General features: G+C 45.2%; 2 protein-coding genes across 22 annotated transcripts in view; one reads left to right on the top strand and one right to left on the bottom strand.

The window, feature by feature from the left end:
- The window catches only part of SLC6A6 (solute carrier family 6 (neurotransmitter transporter), member 6), a 119,300-nt gene extending 109,666 nt beyond the window's left edge, over positions 1 to 9,634 (top strand). For all 12 annotated transcript variants that reach the window (XM_014946685.1, XM_014946684.1, XM_014946678.1 and 9 more), the window contains 3 exons: positions 73 to 173; positions 876 to 1,046; positions 2,566 to 9,634. In XM_014946685.1, the coding sequence (XP_014802171.1) occupies positions 73 to 173; positions 876 to 1,046; positions 2,566 to 2,706 (413 nt within the window). In that variant the 3' untranslated portion in view covers positions 2,707 to 9,634. The remainder of the gene's footprint in view (positions 1 to 72; positions 174 to 875; positions 1,047 to 2,565) is intronic.
- A 2,283-nt stretch (positions 9,635 to 11,917) lies between these two features.
- The window catches only part of GRIP2 (glutamate receptor interacting protein 2), a 288,332-nt gene continuing 276,746 nt past the window's right edge, over positions 11,918 to 23,503 (bottom strand). For 9 of the 10 annotated variants that reach the window (XM_014946824.1, XM_014946825.1, XM_014946823.1 and 6 more), the window contains 4 exons: positions 21,939 to 22,059; positions 18,128 to 18,364; positions 16,587 to 16,733; positions 11,918 to 14,127 (listed from right to left, as the gene is read on the bottom strand). In XM_014946824.1, coding sequence (XP_014802310.1) covers positions 13,930 to 14,127; positions 16,587 to 16,733; positions 18,128 to 18,364; positions 21,939 to 22,059 — 703 coding nt within the window. In that variant the 3' untranslated portion in view covers positions 11,918 to 13,929. The other variant, XM_014946831.1, reaches the window with a different exon arrangement.

The raw sequence follows: 23,503 nt of genomic DNA, 5'->3' as shown, positions 1-23,503 counted from the left end.
GCTGTAATCCTACAGTCCTGACATGGCTTTTCTATGCTCAGTTTTGATGAATGTGCTCACTATCTGTTACAGGCGCTGATAATATTTATGATGCCATTGAGGATATGATTGGATACAGACCTGGTCCCTGGATGAAATGGAGCTGGATTGTGATCACACCAGTTCTTTGCGTGGTGAGTACTGACCCGGGCTCTTTCAAGTCTTCCACTTGGTAGCTCTGAGCCGCCTCTTACCGCTTCTCTTCAAGTGACGGCTGTTACACTCAGAGACCAATTTGCAAAGAAATGCTGGAGACTTGAACATACCCCTCAAAGACACCATTTCAGATGTTAGCTGTTAACGTGACAGCTCTCTGCTGCGCCTACGCAAAGTGCAGTTAGCTACATTTAAGTGGGTTTTTCTTAGACTTGACAAAACGTTACATTCATGACACAGAAAATTCCCTCTCCAAAGGGCAGTCCCTACTTTAAGTGGTAGGACTGCTAGGCCAGACTTGAGCATCCTGAGGCAGGCACTCAGCTTGAAGTATTTCATTGTCTGGAATGAGAGGAGGAAGAACATCAGAAAAGAAAATTGGAAGAACATCCCAGTAAGCTCCTTGCAATGTACAGCAAATATTTGAGCCCTGTAAAAGAACAGGCAGCATACTGCAGCTGTTCAGCACCGTTGCTTAACACCCTGTTGTCAAGCAACAGTTTACCTGCTCTTTCAATGTCTTAAATGGAAGAATGATTCCCCCAGTTGGTTTAAAATACATATGGTATCCATCAGCTCTGCCTTTCACTGCCTGTCTTCCTTAGGGCCAGTGGTAGAACCAGAGCTGTGCTGCTTTCAGCATATTTGAGCCTCACTTTGTTTTCATTTCTCATCCACAGGGGTGCTTTATCTTTTCTTTGGCCAAGTACAAACCACTGACCTACAACAAGGTCTACACATACCCAGACTGGGCGATTGGCCTGGGCTGGGTTCTTGCCCTTTCCTCCATGATCTGCATCCCTATGGTGATGGTCATCCGCATCATACAGTCAGATGGGTCGCTTATTGAGGTAAGAAAAACCTTTTGTCTGCCTAGAGGAGAAAGGGAGCTTTAACTTGCTGTGTTTTATACAAAATAAGCACAATGCTTGGAAAACTGCCACCTTGTCCAGGTAGGGCAAAGTTGGGTGCCTTTTCTGCAGTGCATGCAAATAAGGCTGTTAAAGATCACCTGTCCTTTGGACAAGCAGTAGAAACAGAACAATCATGAAGCCTTCCATCCTCAGACAAACACCAGGTGATTTTACTTCTGTCCCACTTTGAAGTTTCCAGCTTGGCAGATTGTTGCCTCCACATGCAGACAAGTGCTCAAGGACTGGAGTGCTTCTGAGTGCCAGAGCTCTCTTCTCCAGCCCACAGGGACAAGGAAGCACCATCCTACAAATAACCAAGAAAACAAGATAGAGAGAGACCTGGCTCAAATCCAGCTGTTCAAGAGCTCATTGAATTTCAGTGAAATCCAGATCCCACTTGCACTGTGTGGCTCTTGGGCAGGGCCTTCACTCTGAGGGACTGTAGAAAAGTCAAACCCTCCTGCCAGTGGCCTTCGCTTTTTAGCAGTTTAATATTATTATGTTTATTCCTAGTGAATCAAGTCAAAACACTGGATCCAGATTGCCCTGATCTTTAGAAAACTTTGGTTCAGGTTCAGACTTGACAGTGCAGATTCACTTGGGTTTGGATTTGCATGAAATCTCTTGCCCTTTGCACTTCAGCATAGCTTCCCCTCATTTGTTTTCCTTCCAGTGGAAAGTTTTTAGAGACTGGGCAAGCATGAAACTTAGCAATTATCTTCTAAGGTTTCAGTTTAGTTTTGTTTTTGCCTAATGAGACGGTCTTAAATGCAGCCCAGGGTATTCTTGGAGGAGAAAGTGGGACACTTCGGGTTAGGAAAAAAGAGAGAATAGAATAAAAAAAAGAACATTTCCCAGAGCACAAACGCTTGCATTTGTTTTCCTCCAAGTGTTAATGGTCTTTTTCAGCTGTGTCCAGGGCATTTTCATGAGTGTTTATTTTCCTGCCTACATTGTCACCATCTATTGAGAGACAAGTCTAAAAGTAGCCAAAACACTCCTCAAAGGCCATTTTAGGAAAAGGAAAGAGAGTAAACACTGGTCAGATGCCATTTAGTTCTTCCTTTGTGAACTGAGATGTAGGAGAGAAGTTGCCACTTGGCAATGAACGGCTTGGGCTAAAAGGCAGGGTTGTTTCTAAATGAGGAGGGAGAACACACGTCATTTGAGCAGCAGCTGCAGCGCTGACAGCCCAGCGTGCAGGATGCTGGATAACGCCGTGAATGCCCTCTCATGTCTGACTTGCTTGCGTCAGGCCGGGCTCTGCAGCTGAGAAAAAGTTGAACAGGGTGCTCCGCAGCCCGGGTCCCCGTGCCCTTGGAGTGCCAGGTGGCACACACGTGTCTCTTCGGGCCGCTGTCCCCATCCTCGGGTTTCCACGTCCTCCATCCTGCACGTGGCCACGCAGGGGCCGCTTGGGCTTCTCACCTTCGCTTTTCTTCTTTTTTTTTTTCAGAGGATAAAAGCGGTGGCTGCCCCCAAGGAAGTGAATCGATGGTCCAAAGAAACGGAGAGTGGCACCCCCTTCTGCCCCAATGGAACTTCGAATGGCGGATTGATCAAGCCAACTCATATCATTGTGGAAACCATGATGTGAGCTCTCTCTGTGAGAGGATAAACCTGCTTTAACTGCCGTTTACTAACCATAGATTCTCATAGGACCAGGTTTACAGAGCTTTATATTTGCACTAGGATTTATTTTTATTTCTCACAGAGAAAGTTATTTTTTGTGTGTGTTTTTTTTTTAATATTTTGTAAGGTAATCACAGCAGATGTCTCTCTGTAGAGGGAGAGCTTTCATATCAGACTAGACATATTACAGGAATTTACTATTATTGGGTTTTTTTAAATATATATATCTTTATCTCTAAATACTATACACCTTACCACTTGAATTGATTGTCTTGCCAGCAATATATTCAAGTCTCAGAAAGCAATTTTAGGTGCTGGTATGGTTGGGAGCAGGGTGACCTACAGAACACACAAAAGGAGCTCTGTGGAGAGATACGATTAAAAAAAAAAAAAGATGCTGTTTCAAGAGAATTTTCAAAGGTGTAGTATTTCCACCCTCTGGTTCAATTGTGGTAAACGACAGGCTTCAGGGTCACATTAGGGAAAGGGTACAGTTATGTTTAGCACAGCCCCTGAATGAGGATACAGCCGGGCAGCTGGAGCAGAGAGTTTGCGAGGGAGGCAGAGAAGCTGGGTGAGGAAAGCCTTGTGGCTGTCCCTCCCCAGCACGGCGTTGGGACCCTGTCACACTGAGGAGAGGAGGATTTTAGGAAGGCGTTTGCAGGATTTGGCATGGTTCACTCTTTCTTTTTTTTTAACTTTTTTTTTTTTTTTTAAGGTTTTGGGTATTTTTTTTTTACTTAAGTGAAATGCCTACTGTTTGTGCATGAGCAGGGAGGTTGAGCACCTGCTCCTGAGTTTTCCAGCAAAACATGTTTTAATGTGGTGGCACTGGTGTAAGCTTGAATTCTGCAAATGGGGAGGGGCAGCCTGTCCCTGGGGCAAGGGAGCTGAGAGGGGAAAAGCAGCAGCTGCCCACAGCTCTTGGGGCTTCTGAGGTGGGCTTGCTTATTTGTTTGCCTGCTGACTATTGGACTGAGATTTTGGGCAGAGAAATAAAAGAATCCCTTGTGGACTCTGACTATCCAAAGGTGAACACAAACCAGGTCATCCCCGACAGGAGGAACAAAACCACTCACCTACACCTGGTGTAACAAGTAATTACAACAGACAAGTTGTTAATAATAATAGCAATGACGATAATAATATCACTCAGCGAACAGGTGCTTTTCAGCCATGTATCTCAAAAATGCTTTGCCAAGTTCGGTAACCAGGATTTGCTTTATTTATTTATTTGGGGGGAGGAGGGAGGTGGTTACTGTTGAGGGAACAGACAAGAGGATTATTTCCCTTGTCCCAGCAGCAGTGGACCTAAGGCCCCCAGTCTCCTTGCCCGTCATTTGGTTAAACCATAATTTTTATTTTTTTTTTAGGGGAAATAGAGGGTGGCAGACATATTTATGAGGCTTATGAATCTTATCTGCTGAAGAACCAGGGCTTTTGGAATTTTAAGTTAAACCAAAGGGAACATGTAACACTGAGATGTTTTGTGTTTGGTCAGAAGGAATCATGTACCGTTCCAGGTTAGACTGGGGAGTAAAAGAAACCACTACAAGGAGAGTAGTCATGGGGGTTCCACTTCGTGTGAGCCGGGTGGATGTTTCCATGGGGAATTGCTCCATTAAGACTGTTCAAAACATGGGCAAAAGCCTTTTCTTTTTCTTATTTTTTTCCTTTAAAAAAATAAACTTGAGCAGGTTGTGCTGGGAACAGGTTCTCTGGCAAAACTCAGCCTTTTCTTTTGGGCATTGTATTAGAGGGAGAGGGTTTTTTCTTCTTACGATACTGCAGTTAGGCTATCCAAAGGAATTTAGAGGAAAAGCTTAATAGAAAGCAGAGTTTATATCTGCTTATTCTGCTGTCAGGGCAGAGTTTGTCATTTAAAAAGGAACATATCCAATTCTTAACATTCCTACACAGTAGTTTTATTTTAATTTTTTTCTTGTCCCATGGGCTAACTGGCCACAGCAGCACAAACACTTGTTGATTAGCTTGTTGGTTTTCCTGTAACAGAAAAGGGGTGATTTAAAACTGAGATGGACCAAAATAATTTTAAAAACGAAAAAGTGGCTGCATCTATAACTTTCAAAATCTTTCTAGTTTGAATTTGTACACATTTTTACATCAGATGGCAGAGTTGCAGCAACAAAACCAGCCACTGCAGAATTGCTTTTGTTTTCTTTTTCTGGTTGCTCTATTATGAGAGTTATAAATGAAACTTTTCCACAGCTGGAGATGGGAAACATCTAATGACACCTGCTGGGACAGTGGCAATAGCCATCTGAAGGTCACTGGAAGAACTCTGTGAGCCTGTGGGTGTCATCAAATGTGCCTAAAATAAACATGAATACAGCTAATTTATTTTTTTTTTTTTAAATAGCCTTTAACCATAAAAGGCAAGGAAATGTAATCAAAGATAACTCTCTTAGCAGGCTTCAGCTTGGACCCTCGTTTTTGAGTTACAATTAGTGTCTGCAGTAAACAGGCACATTTGCCTGGGTGAAGAGGGAGTAGCAGGTTGGGGGGGTCTAAATTAATGGTTTCTGTGAGTGCAGATGAAACACTGATGCTTGGGTTATTTTTTTTTTATTGTATACATTGTCATACAACAGCGTTTGAGATATAGTTTGCACGTCACTTTCGTGCTATAGAGCTGAGACAAGCTTTAGTTAGGGATAAAAATGGTTTGGCTACATCAGAGATGTCTCCAGCAAGTCAGATGGGTATTTAGCCATCTCCCACGTTGTGGAGAGCATCTTTGCGTGAAGAACCAGAGGGTTAATACTACACCTTTTAAAGTACAACTACTAGAGAAATAGAACCCAGCCCCATTTCGATATATGAACTGTGCCATTCAAATCAGTCGCTTCCATGTACCAAGTGAAAATGTCTCGCACATATGCAACAACCTCATTGAAGCGTTCTCTATGTCAACTCCTCTGGCCCTGCTGTGCTCTTCAGCGTGACTGCGAGGGAGGGCTGGGGCTCACGAAGAGCTAAGAAATTATTGTTTCTGGAAAGCAGTTCCCTTCTCCCCCCCTTCCCTCCCTTCCAAAAAATATATATAATTAATTCTTCTTGTTTTAGCTGGGGTTTGAGTTCCAATGAGCACACTCACATTTTTACAGTTTTGGGGGATTTTTTCCTAACACTTTTACCAGATTTCTGAAATTTTCTTGGTGATAAATTTGCATTTCAATATGATCCTCTGCCAAATTTATTAAAAAATAATTTTTTAAAAAGTCTGTGTTTTCTACCTATTTCTGACTGCAAATACAACTGATTTTTTTTTCCTAGTTTCATTGTTTTAACACTTGTGACCTATTTTACCTGTTTTATGTAAATGAGGAACTCTATATTAAAATATCATGACTAGTTATAGATGAACTGGTTTGGATCCTGGAAAAAGTTAGTGCAGTTTTGCCATGAGATCTTTAGAACCAGATCCCTGATTTAAAAACCAGGATAAAACGAGACAAAACCCACCCACACCTTTTCGTATTTCATGTACCTTTGTATTCATGGGTTCTTCTGCGCTTGAAACCGGCAGAATTTCAGCAGTATTTAGTTCCAGCTGAACTGAAATCAAGAGATCGTAGAAATGTAAAGGGGAACATTTACCCCACAAGATTCTCTGACCTGTTTCTTGTTTTTCTCGATTTTCCAAACTTTTTCAGTTCACCTGTCACTAGTTATGATCTCACTGAATGGGCATCTATTGTAAGGGACTTTACCAGTAGTCTGTATTGCGGTATTTGAACAGTATGATTTCATAAATAGAACTGGTTTTTATTGTTGTTGTTGTTATCGTTCTCATTTTCCTTCTCATCCATAGCTTTCCTTTTTGTCTGGTCCAAACAGATCCACAAACTTAGAAAAGTCCTTTTTAAAGTGTGAGATAGTAGGTCCACAACGGATTTGTTCTTGTGTTGTAAATGAAAATCCAAACGCCTAGCAGCTGCGTTTGCCATCTAGAACAACGCTGGTGGTCACCCTGCAGCAGCAGTGCGGCTCCCGGAGCGGAGGGGAGTTAGGAATGGTCTGCTGAAACAGCTCAGCAAAACTGATTTTCGCTGCTGTTCTTGGGGAGAGGAGGAAAAAGAAAAAAAAAAAAAAAAGAAAAAAAAAAAGGTGCAGCCTTACAGTTGCTGTAAGACAAAAAACCACCCCAACAACCATCACCGTCAGGATGGCATCTTCTGCAGCTGTTCTCAGTCCTTTGTGTATCTTCCTTTCTCAACTGCAGATACTCTTGGTTCCTCTTCTCTGTCTCAGCGTTAGACAAGTCAAGTAGATCTGAAGACACATGGACATTTCCATTCGATAGGCCTTTTACAAGTCTCCTCCCGGTCTGCTTTTATTTGCTAAGGAGACTTACAGTTTCGGTGAGGTTGTGCTTGTCACACTTGGGTTCAAAGCTCCCACTTGTTGCATCAATGTCAAAACTCCATCTGTGGGAGAAGGATTTGAACGTTTTTTGAATAACTGATTATTAGCTTCCATGTCTTGTGGTCACTGCAGGATCACTCATGGAGGCATAATGTATATAAAATGTTAATAAGCTGTGTATTGAATGGAGTGGACAAGTTAGTTAAGCAGCTCAAATACACTTGGAAGAAAGATGACCTTGACATCATTTCCAGGAGATTCAATGCAAGTTGCTCACTTTCAGTAAAAAAAAAAAAAATAAATAAATAGATCTGTGTTTAAATAGACTAATAGATGAAATCTTTCACCCTCATATGCATGCACACAACATTGTGAGGACATTGCTTCTATTCCTCGGCTGTGAATCGTGTGTGTTAAGTATTGTGGGGCTGTTTAGGATGAGGCGTGAGAAGGCTGTTCGTAAATTGTGGGTGGTTAAAGAGGGAATGTTATGACAAAATCCTGGACTGTGGCCTCTCCAAGGAAGCCTTGAGGTTGAACTTGAAAACTCTCCTGGCGCCTTGTAAGCACCACGTGGCTCCTGGTATGGGAGGTTGGGTGTGGCGAGGCTTCAGGCAGCTGCCTTGGACTTGTTTTCTCCAAAATCAGCATCCAAAGCCTTGTGGTTAGCCCTGACGTGTATTTGTGTATTTGTATATTTGCATGAACAAAGGTCAGGAACCATCAGCCCCAGTAGCTCAATTTACTTCTTATAGTTCAAGATAAGCTTAAGACAGTAAGCATTCAGTTAACACTTGAAAGCCCCAAAACCCCTTTGAAATAGTGCAAAAAAAAAAAAAAAAAAATCCCCTGAGCTCCATACTTTAGTCACAAAAATTTTCTGTCAATCAGTATCAATGGTCAATTTGAGTTTACAAGAAAGCTTGAACAAAAAAGAGTTGTACGTAAGCAGCACTAGCCCCAGCTGGAAAACTGCCCGTTCCAGTCCTGCATCCTCCACTGAATCATGGCTTTTTCTGCCTGCCCAAAATAAATCTGTACATGGACAATGCTTCTCTGCTTAAAAAACAAACAAACAAAAAAAAAAAGGTGAATTTGTTTGTTTCTAGTAAAAAATAAACAGAAAGAGTAAATTTTTCGTGTGATTTTTTCCAATTGTCATTGTGAACAGGTGATTTCAATTTACTAAAGAGCAGGAAAAGCATCAGACACCATTTGACACAAAAAAAATAACAAAAAGAGGCAGGCTTGAAATTTTACAGACTGAAAGTCTTAACTAAGCACACACCTCCCATCCCCCAAAAGGAGGAAAACTTTAGTGACAGGGCTTGTCACTGGAAAAGGTCCTGGCCTTGCTGGACTGGCAACACAGATACGGCCTTTTTGTATCGCTGCTGTGTCTTAATTTGGAATAATCAGTAACAGTGTCATAATTGAATCCCCACAAGCTTTACACAGCCCTGAGCTTTAGGGGTAAAGCAAATTAAAGGCATTTTTAGAAAGGAGCGAGTTTCTGGAGTTTTCCTCCCTGGGGTTTGGGTCTGTGGTGACCAGCAGGACAGTGCTGCTCGCAGTCACATTTGCAACACAGAGAGAACATGGCCCAACTAGAAAAATTGGAATAAATAATGGGGGAAAATACAGTTTTAAAAGCGAGTCTTGATTACGCTAAGGAACTGTGCATGTGTGCTTTTGTGTGCCTGCATATGTGGGGAAGGCTTTGGTCCTGTAGCGTAGTACATGTTAGCATGCTACATATTTTTCTAAATCTGCTTCTGCAGTTGAGATGTTAAAAAGATTTGATTATTTTTTTCAATATATAAAGAAAAAAAAAATGAGAACAGTGGCAAAATCATGTTGAGAGGCTGAAAAATAAATAAAAAAAAAATCCTGAGGGGGCAAGTTGAGTTAGTTTGTCATCTGCTCCTGTCCTGGAAGCCAGCGATGGTCTCTCAGCATTGCAGCATCCCAGTACTGTTCCGAAGTGCTCGTTGTTCAATAGGATGTTGTTTTTTTCTCCAGTGTAATGTTGTGATTGTTACCTGATGACGTTGCCAGGGACTTCACGTTATAAGAGGTGGTCCATCTTGTTTGATGTATTTGGCTAAAAAAACAGTGGTGGTTTTTTTTATTATTTAAATTCCTATCAACTGTGACTACAGTAATGTGATGAGTAGCACATACAGCGAGGAGGCGGTGTCGACAATGGCCTCCTTAAAAATGTCATCTGAACTTTTTTTAAAAAAAAATCTTAAAAATATTTTTAAAACATTTTAAAACATTTTTTGTGTGTTCAAAATATTTGTATTTGGAAAAAATCCTGGAGTGTAATTTAATCCTAAAACCCTAGCCTTTGTGTATATGGTAAATGTTTGTATTTTGCAGTTTCTGTTTTGCTTTTTAGATAAATAAAATGTATATGGATATTTTTAAGTCATCTTTGCTTTTTTAGATGAGTTTGTAATCACCTTATAACTGAAAATAAAACTTTCCTTTATAAACCAGCTATGCTTTCCGGTGCTTTTTTTGGTCTTTGAGTAGCTCCATTCTTCCTTTAATCCTATTATTTATTCTGGGGTTGTTGGTTGGGGTTTTTTTTGTCCTTATAAAATATTCCATTTATACATATGCCCAGCTCACTAAGCTGCTTGGCCCAGCTCACTGTCTGACTTCATGTCTCTCATGGTTTCACCCTGGTCTGCAGCTCAGCCCCACGCAGCTGCTTTCTCACCCCCTCACCCACTGAGATGGGGAGAGAGCAAAAATTTATGGGCTGGGATACAGACAGTTTAATAACTAAAAAACCAGAGGAAATTAAAAAAACAACCACAAAAAAAACCAAAACAAACAAACAAACACGAGAGAAAAAGAAAACTAAGAAAACTAAACACAAGAACAAATGATGTAAAAGGAACTAATTTCTCACTATCACCCAAATGATGACCAGCCAGTCCCTGAGCAATGGCCACCCCTGCCCACCTCTACCCTCCCCGGCTGTATTTCTGCACACACCATTGCATGTCACCCGGCTGTGTCCCCTCCCAATTTCTTATACATTGCCAGCCTACTTGCTGGCAGGGCAGCGTGAGCAGCAGTAAAGCCCTTGATGCCTCTCAGCAAGAGCTAGAACATACCTGGGTCATCACCAGCTGGTTGGCTTGTTGGGCTTGCTTGTTTTCTTCAGCAATGACTTTGGCTGACCATGAAGAAGGTCAGTGTGCTCCAAACCCATGTTGGTTCAGTCTTGCCCAGCCTTACTTCACTGCTGCTGTGTTTTCCCCAGCTTGATTTTTCATCAGGTGGAGTTGGGCATGTGCTAAGTCTTACAAGGTCATGAGATGTAAAGCTGCTCTGCATTTGTGCACCAGGCTCTGGTCACAGCTGCGGCCCCAGCACCCCAGGATTAGCCCCACAGCTGCCTGTATTTGGGGAGGTTTGGGCTTGCTTGGTTATTTTGTTGCATGAGATTTGAGGAATTTTGCAGGGATTTCTCCTCCCACCAGTGAAGCCAGCAATGCCTGCACTCAGCAGCCTGATACCGGCACAGGTGTCTCAGGTTAAAATAAAATAAATAATTTAAATAGCCATTAAACACCACCAGCTGATGCCAAGGAGCTTCATGTACCTGCCCTGGGCGGCCACCACCTGCCTGTGGCTGCAGCCATCTTCCTCAGCTGAGGTCCTCAGGACACAAGGTGACACCAGAAGGAGGACACGCTGCCCACCGGTAGCGCATACCAGGGGAGCAGCACCGTGCTAACCTTTTCCCTGGTACATGCTCCAAAACCCCACCGGTCACGTTGCATGGGCACGCGTTCCACCAGCCATGGCCCCAGCCCCTCGGCTGGCTCCCTGAGGCCTTGGCAAGTCCCCGGTGCCAAAGGTGTGAAGGGCCCTGTTCTGAAGCCTGCACCCCAGGAGGGCAGCCAGAGATGGCAGATAAGCCTTGTTTACGTGGCAATCATTCCCCAGGTCTAACCAGGAGCATTTCCGTGCCATGCTCAGTCTCCGAAAATTCCTGCATTACCCACTTGCCCATGAAGGGTTGCAAAACCCAGTCACCCTTTCCTTGCCAGCGAGCAGAGATCCCTACGGCCTTATCCGGGGAGCGTCCCGGCCTGTGCTGCCCACACTGGGAGCATAGGGGTGCCCCAAACCTCTTTGTAAGAGCAAAGAGAAGAAATCCCCACAGCAGGAAGACTACGTTCTGGAGTTGCAGCCATCTCTTTGGATGTCTGGTTTCAGAGGTGGGATAATTTGGCTACCATGGTGCAGCTCCCCAAGGAGCCCTGACTAGAGCTGCAGGGTCCTGAGCGCCATTCAGGACACCTCCTGTCTCATCATCCTCCAGCAGTTTCCTAACCCATCCCCAGGGATTAACCACAGCTTTGCAAACCTGCCACGGCCACCATGTGCTTTGCTGCATCAGCATTTGGTCATGAAGTAGCCCAGGTTTAACCCAAGAGGACTTCCAGCGTGGCCAAGTGAAGCAGGAAGCAACGCTATAACCATGGATATCACCAGCTCTGATCACTAAAAGCTTCAGCAAAAGAGCCTCTATGTCCACAGAAATAGAAGCAACCCAACTCCTGCTGCCAGACAGTGACAAGGGACAACCCCAGCCCTGTACTGGCAGCCCGACAAGCAGTTCTCCCATCTCCAGCAAAACCCCTTGTGTGCACCTCCTTCGAGGTGTCTCCTACCTGGGCATCCTTAAAATAGGGCTGGAAGCAGAGTATTACATCACTGTCACTCTCCAGCAGAAAGAGACACGAACCAAAGCAAGCGCATTTCATTTGCTTTTATTTAATTAAAAAAAAAAGTCAAAGTCATTGCAATCCCATTTAAATACAGAGATTTACAAATAGGTCCAAAACAGGACTAAAATATTCTTTGAAATGCTGTACTTTTAAATATTGTGCTTTCATAGATACATAAGAAAATTAGCATATAAAAATACTTTACAAGGAATACACTCTAATATATGGATAAAAATACACATTTAAGTAACGCATTTCATCTTCATATCATTCAAAATGCATAGGAAGGGATACAAGGACCAAGTTTTTCTTCCCCTTTTTTTTTTTAAATTTTTTCTTTAAAGCCTTTAATAAAAGTCTTCATTAAAAACCCTTTGAGAAGCCCCAGCGAGCTTCCGCTGCTCAGAATATTGCATATAAAAACACTTTCGGCTGCACTGTCAATGCTCCACAGTATCAATTATGGCACGTTATCTAGTTGTGGCAGCAATGGTATGGGATATTGCATACTCAAAGAGAAAATGGCTACAACGACAAAAGAGCTGGATGGGGCCGGGCACGTGTCTGGAGGAAACACCCTGGTACGTTGAGCTATCGCAGAGGGACAGAGGTGCCAAGTGGCTCGGGGACAGACGGTGGGGGGACAAGTCCTGGCTCAGCAAAGCGACAAAACACGAGCTGTCCACCCATCCGGGACCCTATGTGCCCCATCGGGGGTGATGGAGGACCCGAAAGGGTGAGTGGGGAACGGGGGTGGTGGGCGCCGGGGCTGAGGTGTCTGAGCGAGCTCCTGTCTCTGCTGTGCCTTCCCTGGGAAAGCTATGCCAGGCTCAGTGCCACCACCGGGACACGGACATCATCATAAAGTGCTAATACCTGAAACGTGGCAGGCGGATGAGGAGACCGATGCGAACACCACAACCCCCCTTCCCCGCGGGGCTGGGGGCTCTCAGGAGGGAGGGGAGGGACCCCGGGGTGTCATGCTTGCAAAGCCACCGAAAGGCCAACAACAGGCAAAGGCGGGGGGACGGGGGGCGAGCAGCCGAACCCACATGGGCACACACACCACCCAGCCCCAGCGGGACACGGGGAACACAACCTCCATCTAACGAAGGGCTTCTCATGCCACTGCCTGACAGGAGACAACAAGGCTTTATTAACTGAAAACATCAGGGAGAGTCCCGGGATGGCTATTCTGCTATTTACTTGCGGGCACAGGCCAGGTTTGCAAGCAAGAGATCTCCACAAAGCCCAGACAGACAAGGTGGCTGGGGATTTGGGCAGGTATTCAAGGCCTTTAGCCTTGGGTAGGACCTTCTGCTCTGTAGTAACTACTCCAGCACAGGCAACCACATTGCTCCTGGGCATTGATGGTGAGATGAGGTGCTTCATCCCACCACAGGGCGAGCCAGCCCTGGCCGGGAGCGTGGATGGGGCTGGCAGGAGGCAGCTGCAAATACCAATTTTTGAAGAGGAATTGCGTCTAGCTGCTCTCAAGCACATTTTGAGAATGTCTTTTAGACAGGGCTCTCCACAGCCCTGCACTGGTGCAAGGGGCTGCGGAAATCGATTGATCAGGGGTGTTTTACGGACGGAGCTGGGCGCAACAGAAAAGGAAAAGCTCTTCAGTCTTGCTGTATGCGATAATCGAGCAACCAAGTAACATAATAGCACCATGTGTGTTTATAGGATGGCCAAGGCCTTTGGGGTGAGGAGGATGTTGGAAGCAGAACCCCATGCCCCCCTAGGGCTGGGGCACAGGGCGATGCCCTGCCATGGGGGATGGCTGTGGATGCTCCTTCCTCCCGTCGGCAGCTCGTCCCATCACTGGCGCTGCCCACGGCCCGAGATGTGCATCCAACTCCCACCTTCCCAGCAATATTTGGTGGTCTCCAGGCTCACTGAAGACCCACCTCCCCGCTTGCAGGTTATGGTACACACAGCGTTTACAAATACCAGTGCAAAAAACAGGAAAAACACCCCAAATACCACAACGGCTCAGTAGATGCCCCGGGCACCACCTGCTCTGCTCCTGCTGCTCAGAGCGTCTGGACGCTTGCCTTGATCTCGGCGCCGTGGGCCACCTGCGCCGGCAGCTCTCTGTTCCCCTCCGGGGGAGCGTTGGCAGCCGATGCCAAAGGGTTTCTGCTAATCACCAGGTCCAGCTTATCTCCAGCCTCCGAAATCAGGGGAACAGCCAGACAGCAGTCAAAGTCTCTCGTTCGGATGCGGTTTACCTGCCGGGATGGAATTTAGGACATGCCATGGGGAGGAACAACAGAAAGACCATGTTTGTTAGTCAGAAAAGGCAAAGTTGGTGCTAAACCCACACCTGTGAAAACACACAATTCTTGGGGGTCCCTGATTCTGGGTCCACAGCAGAGCAGAGCCGGGGCACCCCTGCAGGCTGAGCACATCCTTGCTTAGCTCAGAAATGATGCAGTAACTGGTAGAGGAAAGGGAGAAAAACTCTGGATCAGGTATAACCCCTGACCCCAGTGTCCAGGGTGTTATTACAAGTACCAAACACTGCAGGGCTCAAAAACAGTTCTCCAGTTCAAGCCTGCAGGAGAAAGGTTGCCATTTTCCATTATTTTTTTTGCCATCCTGGCTTTTACTGGCCTTAAATTTGTGATGCAGGGTATTCAGCGCCTAGAAAACAAATACAGCTCAGACCCTGAGGCTTCTGCCAACCATTTTCCAGTTCAGCCAGCAATAAATTTAGACTCTTTAGACTGATTCTCCTCTCCCCGTTTACATCCTTCATTTCAGAGGAGTCTGGATGCATATCACGTGGGCTCAGAAGGCAGTGGCAAATTCTCTCTGCAGGATTCAGCAGTGAAAACACTTTTACTGCACGTTTCTAGGCTGGGTCACCTGCAAGAACCACCCCAGCTCTCTCGCCTACAGCTACCAGAGCACCTGGGCTTGGTGCCACGACAGCTCCAGGATGGAGGGGGCTGGCAAACAGCACAGGGAGGGGACTCAGGGAAGGGAGAAAGGAATTTCCCACCCACCTTTGGAGCAAACATAACCCCTGGGGCCAGGCGTTGCTTTCTTCTCTGGGTGAGGGCTGGATGAGTCCATGCAACTTTTCGATCCAAAACCCTTTCCCAGCATTAATGCCTGCCCAAGGAGTTAGGCTCTGTGATGGCAGCAGTGTCCCTCTGCCCTAGCTGCTGCCCACAAAGTTGACCCCAATATTGCTCCTTACAGTGTAGTAACTAAGGGCAATTTCTAGACCACATATGGACAAGTGGAGATAAACCAGAAGCTTGCTCTGCCTTTGCTCTACACCAGCCAGGCAGTTCCAGTGCAGAAGTGCCACTAGTGCAATGCCGTGCTCCAGCTAATCCATCCAGCCGAGAGGCAGGGGGTCTGTTATAGCAGGAACGAGGTGTTTTGCTGGCCTTCAGGCACATCACCATGCCCATAATCAGCAGCACTGCGAAGCATCCCCAGTAATGCATCTCTGTAGGTCTTGATGGGAGTTGCCTGTATCAGGTCTGCAATCCCTCATTCACAACTCCGTATGTCAACGCGATGGCAATCGCTTCGTCTTCTCGTAGGTGTAAGCCGTGCAGCACAGCATGTGGAAGAAGGGTGTCGAAAGTCTCTACGCCACTCTGTTTAGGATTTTGGGCACACCTCCCAGAGCACTTGGCACTCGCGAAAAGCGACACATCCAACATTCAACAGAAAGGCAGCCCAGAGCCTAATTAGCTTCTTGTTCATTCTTGCACCATCTTTTATTTGAAGGCGAGAAGGAATAATTGTATAGCAGCCAACTGGCTAGAGACCATAACAAGCTTAAACAAGGCTCCTCACAGCGCTGCCAGTTCTCCAGTTACCTGATGTACATAATATATTGGCTCTAATCCTACTGCTAAAAACCCCCGCCTAGAAATTAGTAAAACTAAACATCTTTCTGAGTGTTTCCAAATATGGTCACAATATCTGCATTTCCAAATGGTGGCAAATTCTCCATTGGGGTTGCACTTTCTCAGTTGCTGTTTGAGTTGCCCCAAAGCTAAAATAGTTGGTTTTCACCCATATAAAGCTCCTCTCCAAACTCACCATGCTCTTACTGTCCCTCTGGTAGGCCAGTATGCCCAGGTCATGTTTATTACAGACTGTGCTTTGGACCAGAGTTTTTATTCTGTTTCTGCATCAGCTATTTCAGATCAAGTATCTTTCAAAGAAAAATATCCATGAAAAACACTTCACTTGAAGGATGCGTTTCCTAGAAAACTTTTAGTTGTCAAAGGCATGCACAGAACTTCATGAATATTACTTAACTCCGCATGGGGCTTTGCAGGAACTCATAGTAATCAACACAGTCTAGTTCATCCAAAAATCATCCTCTCACATGGTAGGAAAAGGACTGAGGGTGAGAAGAGGAAGCAACACAGCTTTTTTGTTGTTTTGAGCTGCCCAAGCTCAAAAAGGCCAGTGGCAGGACAGGCTGTGTACTGGAATAGTTGTAACCTAGGGGTACCACCTGGGGGTACTACCTAGTGATTTTTCATAAAACACAGGTCTCATTGAGTGCTCGGTGGCTAAGAGCTCACCTAGTTGGCTAACTATTACCTTTCATCAAAGTTAGTGCTGCCATGGATGGGTCTCACTTCTCTCTTCCTCTCAGCCACTCATTCACTCCGTCCCAGCCTCCAGAACTGCATTTTGCATTTATTACCTGAAGCACTCTGTCATATGGCTTGAGGCCACACTGATCTGCTGGCCCATCCGGACGGACCATATTTACATAGACACCTTTTTCTAACAGGCCATCCGACACACTGAATCCAAAGTCTTCGCTCTCCGGGTCTTTGTGAAGTGTCATCTGGAAGGGCAGAAGCAGAAAACACGTTTCAGTTCAGCAGAGAAAGGTGGAGATGTACAGGGACGGCAGGACAGGAATAACATGGGTAATGTGTGTGGACCTACAGCAATTGCGCTCTGGGTCTCCTGGGCAGCTAATACAGATTGAGCCTTATTTACCAGACACCATCATCTCGGGTAGATCGCATGGAGAAGTGCTTTGGTGACTGGCATGTAACCAACTGCACATCGGTCCCTCTGCCTTGGATGTGGAAGGGAACAGAAGCAGTGTAATACGGACAGCTGCTGTATTGCACCCAAAAAGCAACAAAGCAAGTGTTATTAATGGAGCACCCCCTTCCCTGGCCCAGATTACGCTGCGCGTCCCCCGTGTACGCCAGACCAGCACATGAAAAATCAACATGTTCACAGGGAATTTTCGATGTAGTGCGTCAAATGTGAAGACAGCTCATTTTTAATACATCACTCAGTAAGAACATCTAAATGTTTCCATATTATCCACAAGTTCTTTTCAGAAAATTCATATCAATAAGTGCTGACGTACTGAGGACAAGAAATGGGTAACCTCATCACCCTTCCCTTGAGCACATCACATTTTGGCCTCGTCTGAAGGAGAAGTGTGCTGCTGGAACTGTTTCTTGCCAGAGGATAACACCGGGAGCCAGGGGCAACTGATTCCCCAACACCACAATCTCCCTTTGTCTCACATGAACTGGGAGTGAATCTCTACTGTGAGGCTCTAACTCCATCACTGTGCTCTCAGCCAGGTGACCCTCATGGATGTGTGGTCCTGGGGAAGGACAGTGCCCAGGATGATGCACAGGAGCAGCCCACCTGGCCTCAACCTCATCTCCAGACACAGCCATCATCGGATGCTCCAGTGGCATGAAGAGTCACCCTATAACACGCCTAATTACACAGTTCTCCTCCTTCACATACAAAAGAGTTTTATTTAAAGACACATTTGCCATGCCCTGAAGGACAAGAGCAGATCAAACAGCTATCGTAACTGCAGGTCTCATTCTAAAGTCACACTAGGAAAGAAAAAGGCAATCAAATTTTTTGAAACCTCTCCAGCTCCCTTCCCTGCTTGCATTCTGCATCAGCAGCTTCTACAGTTAATTACTTTTTCTAATTACCATTGCCTTGCATCATGCTTAAACTGGCTATGTTCAGCTGAGTACTGAATTCAAACAAGTATCCCATCATTGAAGTCCTACCATTTGCACGCCTTCAGGAAAGTCTGGAGGTGGATGGAAGGGGAAGGAAAAGAAGTTATTTTTATGTTTTATAAGTTATTCTTTATATGAAAAGTGGCCTATTGAATGGAGCGTGCAGCTTTAACCACCAAGGTACCACAGTGCCCCAGCCAGACCAACCCTTGGCAACACACACCTTGTGAAACTCGAGGGGGGTAGGGGACATGATTTCCTGCATCTCCTTCTCGATCTTCTTCATGTCCAGGTTCCTCTCATTCTTCTTGGCAGGGGAGCTGCTGCCCTCAGTCTGTCGGTCATCACAGCTGGAGTTTGCTTTTCTCAATGGGCTCAGTCCCGATGGGTTGACAGAGTCCAGGAGCAGCTTGCTGCCCTCCAGGCCCAGGTTGTGCACGCTCCCTGTCATGATGGATGCCTGTTGGGGAAGGGCACAAAGTCACTCTGCTGAGCCAGCAGGAAGAGATGGATCACACAGCAACAACGGAGGGGCACACAAGTGACACGAATAACAGGGGGGCACCACTGATCTCATTAATCAAAAATTAAGTACCAAGAAGCTCTTCCAGTTAGCTATAAAAGCCATTTCCAGACCTCAGGAGCTTGTTGCCAGGTCTATCATTGACCTGCTGGGTGCTCTCGATCCCCACCCCAACATGAAGCTTTATCTAAAAGGAAGCATTTGTGAAGCATCTCCTTACATTTTGATGAGCTTTTCTAAACAAACAGGGCCAGGCAGGCCTCATCTTGAGCAGGAACCTTCTTGGTAGTCAAGAAGGGTGAACATCCAAATCTCAGGGGGCTCCCAGAGGAACCAGTGTCCGTCTGGCTCTCCAGCCTACCCCTGCAGGCTGCAGCTCACCATCAGCATTGCATAGTGCTGGCAATGGCCCAGGGAAGTCAATAATTTGGACTTCACTGAGGCCAATTCAGGAGAGAAATTAGGATTTTATCTGTCAGTAAATGAGAGCTGTCACTGAGCAAAACTGAGTTAAAAATATGAAATTAAGTAGTATTTAAGCCTGGTCATCCTTGATGGCATCCATTAAAAGATGCCCCTAAGTAGATTCTACTCCATTTGGCAATGCTTTTCACTAATGAGATTACATTGATCAAAGCTAACGAAGGAGTCAAGAATCCAGTCTGTGGAACCTCAACTGGCTCCAGGTCACAGAGTCCATTTAAACAGCATAATGAAAACTGTCATTTCAAAGTTCAGGCTCCAAGGGTCTGCAGTCCCATTAAATGTCAAAAGGTAGAAGAAAGCAAATGAAAGGTAGGGAGCAGATAGCAAAATTCTGCAATGCTAAACGTGCCAAGTCAAAGAGCAGTTGCTCCTGTGCACAGGGGAAATATCATCTGAGTACATCTCTAATCAAGGCCCTCCAACTCTTTGCTCCAAGCTGGAACAAAGGCAAATAAAACGAATTCTGGTGGCAGTGTAAAAATGCTACCCGCTACCCACATTATCCCAAAAACGGATGGAAAAAATACAGAAAAGCTTTTAGCTTTGCGCTTTTCAGGTCTTCACCAAAAAAATTGATTTAATCAGCTCAAGTTTGGACAAATTAAATACCCGCTACATGCTGGAAGGATGTTGACTTGCCACCTACTTAAAACACAGATTAACAAACAGCAGCACAGCCAACCAGGGCAGGTTTGTTCCCTGACCTCTGGTAGCCTCCAAACCCCCCAGGACACGGTGCCATGCTGTACCAACACCAGCGCTGGAGAGCCAGTGAGAACAGAAAGGTCAGTGCACGTTGTGCTACTGTCCTCCCTCACGCGCTGCAAATACCATAACCTGCCAGTGCCCAACAGCGTTCAACTCCTTCTCTGGCTTCAAGGTATTTAAATACTCCTTGCAGCATCATAAGCAATTTGCTAAGTGCTTTGGGTTAAGTGCAAGCAGAAGAAAGGGCAATTCCAGACTCCTCCAGCCTGTGGCTGCCCCATGTTATTTTACCCCATGTCTTGGCTGCTCTCAAAGCTAAGCAGGGTCATATGCTCCACTAGATGTACTAGAAAAGCTTTTTTCTACCCATACACTGTAGTGTGGGAGTGGACGACTACTGTGTGTGAAGCTGTTTCCAGGCTATCTTGGGTCATCTTGTATGACTCTTGTTCTTTTCTTGAATGCAGAGCACGAAGGGTCAAATTAAAAAAAAAAATTAAAAATTAAAAACTGTCATAAATGACTGTCATTAAAATCACAGGAGGCCAGGAGCTGGGGCTTAGAAACCTGAGATCCAGCAAAAACCCCAATGAGTATTGCACATCTCACACCACACCTCAGGGAGAATGGGCGCACGGAGAGGGAGGACCAGATCAGTGGTACTTTGGATTTGATAAAAGGGGAGTAAAACCCACCAGAATTCTGCTGAAAACACAGCACTTTCCTTTTGTCTCCAGAACTTTCAAAAGTATTCTAAAAGTGTGCTAAATACACCAAAACTCTAGAAGTGCTCAGCTTTTTGTAAAATTTCTTTACATTTTTAAAAGCATTGCTATAACTGTCAAAGCTCCAAAGCCTTCAAACAGCATGAATCAATAGCCCACGTCTCTGCACCACGGATTCCTAGAAAATGAAAAGGATCAGGCAGAAAGATATTTTCTCTCTCCTGGCATTTCACAGTAGTCCAAAAAAATCCCTACTTTTACATTTAGATGCCAGCCATTAAGCAGAAGAGAAACATCTATGCATCATTTCAGAGAGGTACTTTTTCTTCAGCAGTCAAGAACAGTTCAGAAAGGTTGATAGTGACTGCCAAAACTCATTTCTAAATACATTCAAGTCCAGGAAATAAGTGATCAAGGGAAGAAGTTATAGTCTGTGGTCACTGGGGATTTGGGGTTTTGTGTGTTGGTGGGGTTTTTTTAAGTCAGCATTTTCTTAAGTAGTTAAGATAATAAATACACCGTTTCATGTTTCAGCACAATAAATTTAATTGAGATTTCCTCCCCCACTTACCGTTGCTAGGGATCAAGGAGGAAAGAACAATTAGTAAGTCCCCTGTCACCATATAGACCAAAACAGGACTTTCCTTTTCCTCCTCCAATTATCCAGAAATTGCTTTTTTTTCTCTGAAGCCTAAGCGATATGCAATTGTGCATAAAAACAGACCCACTGGGGATGACAGAGGGCACAACCCAGCAAGCTCTCCCCAGTCCTCTGCACCCAGAAGGCAGAGGGTGAAATGAGCTCATGGGGTCCCACTCCTTCTTTCAGGTTGCGGGAGCTGACTCAGGGAGGGGAGCAGCAGGAGTCCCCATCCTGCTGGGCAGGTTTGCTTCCTCCTGCCCAACAGTCTTGGGGGAGGCCTTTATTTGCATCCCATGGCTTAGAAATCCAGGCTCCTCATCCTATAACCGGACACAATAACATGACCTTCAAAGCATTTTGGATAAAGAAAAGAGAAAGTGGTTTGCGAAGAGAGGAAACACCTTTATTTCTGCAGGAAGCAATTCCTTTCTCAGATTTTTCCATGGGGAAGTCTGGCTGAAAAGCTTCCAATTACCTATTTCACTGAAACAGTTTCCGGCAGAGTGACAGCTGAATGCAAGATGTATGTTGGGCCTGTCTATATTTGAAGTAAGCCAAGGCTTCAGTCCCAGTGGGGCTTTTGGGGGCTCTTTTTTGCTTGGCCTTTAAGTGTTTTGGGCAGACAATATCTTTCCAAGCAGAGGGTTTGCCATTTGACAGGGAAGGTTTGCCAGCAGTCATGTGAAGATTGTTGGCCAGCAACAGTTTGCAAAAAGAGCGTGGAGTTCCTGATGTCATCGGCTCAGGGAAAAAGTCCACACAAGCAACTGTCTAATGAGACACAGTTATCCATTAGCACAAACACTGGCATAGATTAAACTCAAACCCTTATTCCCACCATTGGCAGCACAGAGATGCTACGGGCAATTAACAGATCCGGGGAAACAGTCTAACATTTATGGCAAGATCAAAACAGTCAGATCAGCAGCAAATTCAGAAAGTGATTTACCTCAATCTCCCTCAAAAGTTCAGACTGGCCGCATGTTTCCAAATCCTCCAAAGCTTCTCCAAAAACACGCCAAAAACTATCCTCGTGAGTGGTCTCAAGGCCATTTTGGCGGTTGGGGTATCTGTTGTAACGTAGGAACCAAACATTGTCAGCACTCTTCTGCAGCGGGATGGAAGCCGCAAGGCTACAGCAAGTGTCTCACCAGTAAAAGCAGAGACTTGAGGAGTCTTCATATACAAAAGCAAACAATATGAACTTTTCAGACAAGAGTCCGAATACGAGACCTCCATGCATTTACTAACGGGGCAAGTGTCCTTCAAAGGAAGAATTAAGTTGGTGTAGTAATGTCAAAGTTCAAAGGGTAAATTAAAAAGTGCCTGTAGGAAGATTGTAGGTTTAGGAAGACGTTTTGGTGAAATAGAGAAGTGAAAGAAAAAAGGATGCGTTATGGGTAAACCAGGAGCCTCAGAGACTGTTAGTACAAAGGCTGATGGGATAGAGCTCAGATCTGAGACACAGAACACCTGAGAAGAGAGAGAAAAACACAGAGGGTAACAGACATGGTGAGAAAATGATAAATACATTAGGTCTCTATGAGAGTAAATAATGCAAAGATGTATATAAAAATGATATCCCTGGGCTGGACAAGTAAACACACACTACAGCCAGCAATATCGACAGTGTCATGCATAACCCATACAAACCAAGTTTCGTTTGCTTTGGGATGGCCAGGGAACTGAGCCGCTACTTTCAGGAGGTCTCTTTTTCTGCTATATAACAGTCATGGCACTTACAGCCGTGTAAAGATTGTCCTGGCTACAACAGAGAGTAAGGACAGAGAGAACCTCTGTGTGTGCCTTGCTGGGGGCTCTGCCATTCCCCACCTTGGCAGTTTCAGCATCTCTTCTCTCTGACCATAAGCCAGGGTCAATTCTTGGATTTCTAAAGCTAATAGCAATTCAAGTCCTCTGAACAAGCCACAGAAGTAGGTGACACTGGACACTGTTTACTGAACACCAGATTGCACAAAACTCAGCCGTCAGCGCTCGGTTTAACAGGAGCCTCTTGGAGGAGACTCTCTGCGGTGGTAACTCAAGGTAATGATACACCCACTAATGTGTCATGGGGAGAGACCCCAAGGAGACAGTGGCATTACAGCAGCCCTAATGCATCTTCTATTCATCTTACTAGGAGCTGCATGGATGAGGCTCCACCTCTGCAACATCTGGCAGCATCTTGCATGGCTTAATGGTCATTGGCGCCACAGACGGGAAGGGACACTCAGCCACCAGGGCCACTTAGCAAAGTCAAAACATTTTACTTGAGTACAAGTCAAAGAGAGGTTGGCCTCCATAAAATTTATAATGACCTCTTGGGCTATTAAAAGAGCTTTTTCCAGATCTCTATTAACTGCAAAGTCTTTACTAGAGGCTTTGCTTTTCGTCCACTGGTTTAAATGGGAGTCTGTAGCAGGCACAAGCTCACACACACATGCTTTTCTACTTGTGGGATTGTGGCCTGCCTGGAGAGAGCAGTATCTGACATGGCTTATTGTATTTTAAATT

The sequence above is a fragment of the Calidris pugnax genome, unplaced genomic scaffold, assembly GCF_001431845.1.
Source record: "Calidris pugnax isolate Ruff unplaced genomic scaffold, ASM143184v1 scaffold81, whole genome shotgun sequence".
Lineage (NCBI taxonomy): Eukaryota > Metazoa > Chordata > Aves > Charadriiformes > Scolopacidae > Calidris > Calidris pugnax.
This window is presented reverse-complemented; position numbering and strand designations above follow the sequence as displayed.